The 8,065-nt window shown below is 39.2% G+C and overlaps 5 protein-coding genes across 8 annotated transcripts in view; 2 read left to right on the top strand and 3 right to left on the bottom strand.

Moving 5' to 3' along the window:
- LOC131677187 (serine-rich adhesin for platelets) overlaps nucleotides 1–8,065 on the bottom strand; it is a 945,885-nt gene that overhangs the window by 567,623 nt on the left and 370,197 nt on the right. The gene's annotated exons all lie outside the window — the stretch shown is intronic.
- LOC131677196 (alanyl-tRNA editing protein Aarsd1-A) lies at nucleotides 940–2,419 on the top strand. Its single transcript, XM_058956902.1, has one exon. It carries the CDS (start codon nucleotides 1,165–1,167, stop codon nucleotides 2,380–2,382), a length of 1,218 nt encoding a protein of 405 aa, XP_058812885.1. The 5' UTR covers nucleotides 940–1,164; the 3' UTR covers nucleotides 2,383–2,419.
- Nucleotides 2,489–3,000, bottom strand: LOC131677216 (small ribosomal subunit protein eS28). The gene is made up of 2 exons (XM_058956923.1): nucleotides 2,626–3,000; nucleotides 2,489–2,567 (listed from the first exon to the last, which is right to left on the bottom strand). The coding sequence occupies exon 1, from the start codon at nucleotides 2,908–2,910 to the stop codon at nucleotides 2,713–2,715; it is 198 nt and encodes a 65-aa protein (XP_058812906.1). The 5' UTR covers nucleotides 2,911–3,000; the 3' UTR covers nucleotides 2,489–2,567; nucleotides 2,626–2,712.
- Nucleotides 5,588–6,739, top strand: LOC131677208 (glutaredoxin 3). The gene is made up of 3 exons (XM_058956914.1): nucleotides 5,588–5,853; nucleotides 5,922–6,344; nucleotides 6,437–6,739. The coding sequence occupies exons 1-3, from the start codon at nucleotides 5,804–5,806 to the stop codon at nucleotides 6,612–6,614; spliced, it is 651 nt and encodes a 216-aa protein (XP_058812897.1). The 5' UTR covers nucleotides 5,588–5,803; the 3' UTR covers nucleotides 6,615–6,739.
- Nucleotides 6,749–7,859, bottom strand: LOC131677209 (probable prefoldin subunit 5). 2 transcript variants are annotated; one of them, XM_058956916.1, is made up of 5 exons: nucleotides 7,761–7,859; nucleotides 7,525–7,651; nucleotides 7,332–7,462; nucleotides 7,188–7,266; nucleotides 6,749–7,132 (listed from the first exon to the last, which is right to left on the bottom strand). In XM_058956916.1, exons 2-5 carry the CDS (start codon nucleotides 7,624–7,626, stop codon nucleotides 6,950–6,952), a joined length of 495 nt encoding a protein of 164 aa, XP_058812899.1. In that variant the 5' UTR covers nucleotides 7,627–7,651; nucleotides 7,761–7,859; the 3' UTR covers nucleotides 6,749–6,949. The 2 variants fall into 2 exon arrangements, with proteins under 2 accessions (XP_058812899.1, XP_058812898.1); XM_058956915.1 differs by having other exon boundaries at nucleotides 7,525–7,834.

Here is an 8,065-nt window from a genome sequence, read left to right as displayed (position 1 = left end):
CTAACCTGACAGGGTAACGCAGAAATCTGACAGGGCTACCAAACCAAGCCTAACAGAAATCTAGCAGAGCGGTCTCTGCCATAAAATTTGCTCACTGGGGGGAAGACCTCGACTGAGTCGAATCTCTCGTTTTGTTTATGACAACACTAACGGCCAATTTCTTCACTTGGGCTGTGCACGCTGACAAAGTCGACTTAAGAATGACTTTTACTGTGAGCCAGAGGTGCCAGATTTCATTTTGAAGACATTTAAAATGTTCGTGGTTTTAAATTTGAAGACAAATTTATTCGTTTTTCTGACTGATTTCTGACAGAATTTGGGCTCAAAATCGATAACCGATTCAGAATCCAGGCCGTTGAAGACAAATGAAGACATTTTTTATAAAATGTGAAGACATTTGAAAAAGATACCTGGTATCCCTGGTGTGAGCCGTGTTTACAAACATCCCTCTAAGAACGGTTGGTTTCAAAATCGTCCAATGAAGGGCGTTCGTTGGACCAATTTGGAAAACGTCCAAATAACCGTTCAACGAACGTCCATCGTTGGACCCGTGTTGAACGATTTTGAAACAATTTTTTGGACTTCTCAGTGGGATTGCTTCAAAGTTCAATGGCAGTGTTGGCAAACACGGCTCACAGTAAAAGCCATTATTTATTAAATTAATTTAATTAAATAATATATTATTAAACTTTCTTTCCCATCTAATGTTCCTTTTTTATCGAAAACACTTTGCTTATACCAAACTTTATAATTCATTTGTTTTTCAATTTTTAGTTACAAGGCTTCCAAGTATGTTAATGCAAATTTCGTATCACTCGACTGTCGTCTATTTTTTTTATTTAGGACCTTTTAACCTTTTGTCATTCGGGTCCGTTTCGTCTATTATAGAAGTTGCTGAAAAAAATTTCAAAAAAATATAACAAAGACCTTTCAATAAAATTAGCTAGGTCTTATTGAAATTCAAAACAAAACTATTTTTGATACTTCTTATATGCAGATGATTAAGTCGTTTAAGTATATTTTTTTTAATCGCAATACAAACCGTGCGAATAACTGTAGACTGTACCAACTCATCGATGATGTTTTTTATTTGGCAACTGATAAAAATATCTACGTTTTTTTCGCACCCACATCTTCCAGAATAAAATCGTTTCTATAGTCATCATGGTTTTCAAGTGCCAGGAAGACAGTTTTCTCACAGAGTTCTGTTCTACAGTGGTCGCTTGTGAGCGAACCGACCGGGGCGGATACAACGTAATCTTTGAGGATACGGTACTGTTCCCCGAAGGTGGCGGTCAGCCGTCGGATCACGGTTGGCTCAATGATTACGAAGTGAAAAACGTCACTAGAACAGGACCGGATGCGATACACTTTGTGGAAGGTGAGCAGGCACCGTTCCAGATCGGGGACAGAGTCCACCAAAAGGTAAATTGGGAGCGTCGATTCGATCACATGCAGCAACACTCCGGTCAACATCTGATAACAGCGATATTTGATCGAGAGTTTGGTTTCAGCACCCGTTCCTGGTGGCTCGGAACGGATGATTCATACGTAGATTTGGATACGACGGATGTCACCCGAGAGCAATTGGAAACGGTGGAGAAGATATGCAACCAACTGATTGTGGCATGTACGCCGGTGACGGTCGACGTCTTTCAACCGGACGATCCAGCACTCAAATCAGATGCGACACGCACCCGAGGACTTCCGGATGATGTCAGCGGTCCTTTGCGTGTTGTCACAATTGACGGAGTTGAAAAAAATATGTGCTGTGGAACACACGTCAAAAATCTAGCTCAACTGCAAGCTATAAAATTTCTAAACTTGGAAAAGAGTAAAAATAAATGCCTAGTTCACTTCCTGGTCGGGAGCCGTATCATTCGAAAGTTAACCGAATGTTACGAAAGAGAACTTCAGTTCAACATCCTGCTCAATGGAGGCCCACCTTCTCACACCGATCTGATCAAGAAGCTGCAAACTACGGTAAAAGCTGCACAAAAAACCTCCAAGAAACTTACCGCCGAGCTGGCTCTGCTTGAGGCGGAAAAGGTTAATTCTGCAGAACCTAAACCTAGGTTCTATGCCATCCACCGGTTGGATGGTACCGATTCCGATTTCATCAATACATTTTTAAGGAACATAAAATTGGTTGACTGTTTTCTCTTCTTAACCACCGGTGACGAAAGCGGAAAAGGACAGCTGCTACTTCAGGGGAAGCCGGAGGACATTGTTCAACTAGGAGGCGATATTTGTAAGCTACTCGACGGAAAGGGTGCAGGCAAAGGAACCCGATTTAACGCCAAAGTAAACAAGCTAAAAGCCATTGATCAATGCCAGAAGCTTATTGAGCAGCATTTTAATTCGCATAACGTTGAGAAGTAGAATGCAATACTGCAAATAAAAACAAAATACAAACCTGTTCGATTTTCACATTCATTTACGTTTAGAAGGAAACTGTCATCATTTTATAAATGCTGCATAACCACAGTAACCGTTTTCACATTTGTTTATTACGGAGCTTTTGTCTGTTGATTGAAATTTAATTAGTCTTCGATTGGATGTATAACCTGAGAACAAATACAAATCGATTACCGACCGATTTTATAATTACCTAAATTATCTTACCTTTTCAATGGAGACAAAAGCAGCAATGTGAAATCAAGCATAAGCCTTCCTTAACTTAATCCGAATCATAATCCGCTCTTGCTCAGCCTATCTTAATCTTCTGGCCTCACGTTCAGACTCTAGCAACGTCAGAATATCACCCTCTCGAACTGGACCTTTCACATTGCGGATGATCTGGCGATTCTGTTCACTGATGAATTCCACCTTCACCTGAGTACACTGACCCTGGGAACCGGTGCGACCGAGCACCTTAATGACACGAGCCAATACGACGGATTTATCCATGATTTTAGCGAATAAACAGCGGAGCACACGTGCAGATTCGGGTAGCAAAACACTGGAAAAGGACGATCGCGAATGACAGCGGACGATTTTTGGCAAGTTTGACAGTTGACGTTAGAATTAAATCGCATAAAGTTGGCTGCGGTGATGCGACAAGCTTCCGGAGCTGACCCAGTGAAAAAAAGTTAGCGCCTCCGGATACACTGGGAAAAAAAAACATGCGATATTTTTGAAATACGTCCAGATAGACGTGATACCGCACTAAGCAACAAAAGCTGAGCAAGCCTTTATTACAAAAGAACAAGTTGAACAAAAAGTGTTCAACCTATTATTCAGCTAAATTGCTTCTGGGACTTTATTTTAGTTTTGATGTGTACAAATCACCCAAATAAACATCTTATGATTCAAGAGCCTAACGGCCTGTTGGGGTATCATCCAAACAATATGTGGAATCGTACGACTATATGGGTTAAAGTTCGTGTATATTTTTTTATTAGGGCAGAGAGAGGCGAATAGTAAAAATCAGCCAAAACGGCAACACTCCCTTTATTATGATTTGGAAGCCGCTTCCGCTGGTAGCACTTTGAATTACTCCAATTTAGTGATAAGCATTTTGAAAAATAAAATCGATTTTGCTACATCGATCTTTTTAATTCGAAATAATCGATGTTGTCAAACATCGAGCAAGCAAAAATCGATTTTTCGAGGTAAACTAGTAACGAACAAACTACTGACACATCAACAATCCATAAATACAGTTTCCTTAAGTTTTGTAGTGCTGTAACATTAAATTATAATCCCTCTACTAAAATTCTCAATAGTTAATGTTTCTATAATGGAGGACAAGAGTGCGTAGTTCCTTAATTCTGAACAATAGAAAAAAAGAATACAAGTCTAAGAGCCACTGATAATCTTTAAATCTATTCTACAGTAGATCAAACCTAGCTACTTGTGACAATGCAAGAGCAAATGAGATACTAACACCAACTAATTGGGTCATTAAGCTACATACAATTTTCCGTTCCATTCGATAAATTTTAGGTCCAATATACATAACATTATTTCAAAAAAAAAAAAAATTGTTGTAATACGTAAAAACGATTTTTTGTTTTTTAAAATAAATCTTATATGTAAACATAGACAACCATACATAGTAAAACTGCGGTTGTTTACATCTGGCCTATCAAGACAATACCCAAAATGAAAAAAAACTATACATTGGATGGTGTTTATGTCAAATAAAAATAACCCTGCGGGAAAACCGGTAAAACATGTATTCATTTTTTTCTGACATCATTTGAGGTAAAATTCGATATGTCAAATGCTTCTGATAGTAACAAATCAAGATTGTCAACATATTTCTTTCTTTTAAATTTGAATTTTTTTCACGTTTCCTGAGTTGGAAAAAACATTGTTGTAATCACGAAAATCAGCTTTATCGATGTATGTATTAATTTTTTTTCTCATTTAATGATCCAATTGAAATATGTTGACAGTGCAAGAGTGGTGCCTAGAATAACGTAACTTTTTTTATCTTGAATACGCTGCTTAAAATTAAAATGACGAATGGTGAGCGTGATTCTACCCTCTAAGAACGGTTGGTTTCAAAATCGGCCAATGATGGACGTTCGTTGGACCAATTTGGACAACGTCCAAATAACCGTTCAACAAATGTCCATCGTTGAACCCGTGTTGAGCGATTTTGAAACAATTTTTTGGACGTCTCAATGGGTAATAACGGCGTAACTTTATTTTTTCTTCATAACGCTCTTTTCAATATCTTGATTCGTGATCTAACGCTAGATGTCGACCGCCAGAGAGCATGGAAGTGCAACGATGATGTTTTTATTTGCGGCTGTCAAAACACATTGGAAAGTAAATTCTGAATTTTTTAAATTTAATCAATATTATAATTAAATGTTATTTCTTCTAATGAAAAGTAATATTGATGAAGAAAATATGTTTCCTATCTCTGAAAAATATCCAGATGGTAAATTTCTTGTTACTTCACTCACATTTGTTCTTCCGGTTTCAATTTATACTAAAATGAAATTCAGAGATTGTAATTTCGATAGAAAACACGATGGTGGGCAAAAATCACTGGATTAAAGAGTGTAGTTGTTGGTAGTCGAGGTTATCCACTGATAAGTCCAATTTCTAGATAAACATTTTCCATATCTAAAACAACCAACCTAACCTCAACAATACAAAAATAATTCCGGATCTCAATAATTCGTAATAAAATATTGAGTTCAACTGAATGTTTTGGTGTCAAACGAAAGAACGAGTGTTTTCTTATCACCTGTAATCAAGCTTTTTGTGAAACTATGTGATATTTATTTTAAAACAATTAAAATAGAACAACCATCCTATACCATCAATGCAAGAAAATGTTTTCATCATCATTTGACTAGTACCAAAAATGAAATCCAGTTGGCGCATCGAGCGAAAAAGTTTCACGTTAGAGAGCCAATCGCGAATGTTGGTTCCATTCAATAAAAAGTAATCGTCATTTTTCTATGTTTTGGTCAAATGTGAGTTTCGCTGTTCTCAAAATTATGCTTGATTTTAGGTTTGATGGAGTTCTTGGATGTCAAGTGATGCAATCTTGCCATTGTTTTTTCACAGGGTTGTGTCGACTGGCATCTCAATTTTTTTGACCTCTCGGTCTGTCAAATTTTGACAGCAACCATTCTTCAATAGTTCAATCCTTCACGAAGTTATCGGCTAGACACCCGATATTTTTTGTTTAGTTTTCCTATCTACCTCGAATGTTCTAGCGATTAAATTTTGTTAGCAGCCGCGTTTCTGAACGAACCTCAAGGAATTTCAAAGCTCAATCTACTTAGGTGTGAGATAGTTTGTGAAAATAGGTACCGCCAGCAGTACCACCAATATGGCCGTGACAAACGTATCCAGTGTTGATCAATATAACAAGCTGGTCGGGTAAGTTGGCTTTAGTTTCGCAGTGCCACGGAACTAGCGTAGCACGTTCTTTTACCAATCCTCAACAGATCGGCAGCTGTGACGGTGGCTTTATTTTCGGCCGAGTGGGCGGAGCAGTGCAAGCAGATTCTCTCGGTCATGTCGGAGCTGGCAAAACAGTCCGCTTTCGGGGCAGTTCAGTTTTTGGATGTCCCCGCGGAAGATTTATCCGAAGTATCTCTGAAACATCAGATCGATGCTGTTCCCACAGTGATTTTCTTTCGAGCCGGTACCGCAGTGGATCGAATTGACGGAGTTGACATTGCTGCCCTAACAGCCAAGTGTCGAAAATTTGCTGGTGCTGCTGACTCCGAAGCTACGGGAAAGAGCTTAGACGATCGGTTGAAAGAACTGATAAACAGGGAGAACGTAATGATTTTCATGAAGGGTGACCGTAATGTTCCCCGTTGCGGATTCTCCAAGCAGCTGATAGCGATCATCAACGAAACAGGGTCAGTAGGTTTCTGTAGTGTTTGGTGCGGTTGGTTTATCTGATGCGCATTTGAAATTCTTAATGACTTGTAATCTGGATCTTCTGTTGCAGAGTTACGTATGGCACGTTCGACATTCTAACTGACGAAGAGGTGCGACAGGGACTGAAAACGTACTCCGATTGGCCAACGTATCCGCAGGTTTACGTAAAGGGAGAATTAATTGGCGGTTTGGACATCATAAAGGAACTGCTAGCTGCCGGCGAGCTAAGTGCGACACTGAATGCCTAAGTAGCACAAATGTCAATGATGCTAATATTAATTGCCTTTGTTCCCCATTCGAGTGATATGCTTTCTGCATCCTTTTGATTGTTCCTTTATGCTAGAGGGATGAATAATAAACGTGTAAAATAGAGAACAAAGTCTTTTGTAATTTGTATCGATAAATGCTGTGTATTTTCAGGCGGAAACAAAATGTGAACTATCGGCTAACATTTGCCAAAGCTGCTAGAAAGAAAGTTCATAAGATAGGATTTGTTTGATCGATTTGATTAAGGGCTTAGTGAAGGAAACTGTTGAAGGATGTTTGGTTTCGATGAAGCATAAGGAGCATGTAGCAATATAGTTCACTCCGTTCCTTCCCGCTGTTTCTGTAGCTCTTTCTCAAACTGTAGTAGTTTGATTTCCATCACTTCACGTATTGCATCCCGAATTTTAGATTTTTCCATACCTAGGACCTCAATCTTCTCCATTTGTTTCTGGACAAAGTCCACCCGCCTTTTGAAGAGGTCCTTTGCACTTTCCAAATCCTAAAAGAGAAAAAGATGTGGAAAGTTCTATGTTGACAGTTTCATAAGCACTTACATTTTCTACGTAATATCCAGTTCCGATATCAATGATCACATTTTCCGCATCTTTAATCGTACCTGGGACGTACATACTCCTACAGCCAAATAGATAAGCGTTCATGGAACTAACAAACGAATCTTCTTACCAAGACCAACTTACCCCGTCAGCGGCACTAGTATCTGTTTTTCGTTCCAGTCGGGCTTGAACTGTTCGAGAGCTTCCTTTGAGCCAGAGTATTTGTGACGAGCCATTTTCAACGTCTGCAGGGACTCTTGGAATAGTGTCAATTCCTGTCAAATAATAATAGCATTAATACGAGATCACTCACCCACGCAAGCTTTCACAGTACTACCTGATCGAGCTGATTCTTTAGCTGTGTTAACTGCTGCAGGTTAAGAGTATTCAGGTCGATCTGCTGCATCTGCGGCTTCTCGGTGGTCGATATTGCGGACATCTTTCTTTGGGTTTGTCAGAATCGGCTGGATGTCGCTTAAAAGGATATAAATTATTTCTATGTGACGCACAAAGGCAGATTTTTTTCCCGGATATGGGATTATTTATGCCTCCCGAGCCACTATCAACACGCACCGTGAAAGGAGAATCTCGAGGGCGAGTTTCGTTTCTCTTTTTCTTCCAGGTGCTGTTTTCGAAAACGTCAAGTTGACAAGTGCTGGTTCGACCGAGAGCTGGTGATTATTTAATAAAGAATATGCGTGCACTCCGACACAATAAATTACCCAATCTCCAAGGGGTAGACAGCTAGTAATCCAGGAAAAACGGGTAATTATATTGTACGTTTCATTGGAAACGCGCCATTCAGTCATTTTGAGGCACGAATTCGAGTTGCGAGTTGTCATTTTTCTTTCTAATAAGGGAAAACTGCTCAGAAACAA

This window comes from Topomyia yanbarensis, chromosome 1 (genome assembly GCF_030247195.1).
Source record: "Topomyia yanbarensis strain Yona2022 chromosome 1, ASM3024719v1, whole genome shotgun sequence".
NCBI classification, from domain to species: Eukaryota; Metazoa; Arthropoda; class Insecta; order Diptera; family Culicidae; genus Topomyia; species Topomyia yanbarensis.
Note: the sequence above shows the minus strand (reverse complement) of the source record. Positions and strands in the feature narration are given on the sequence as shown.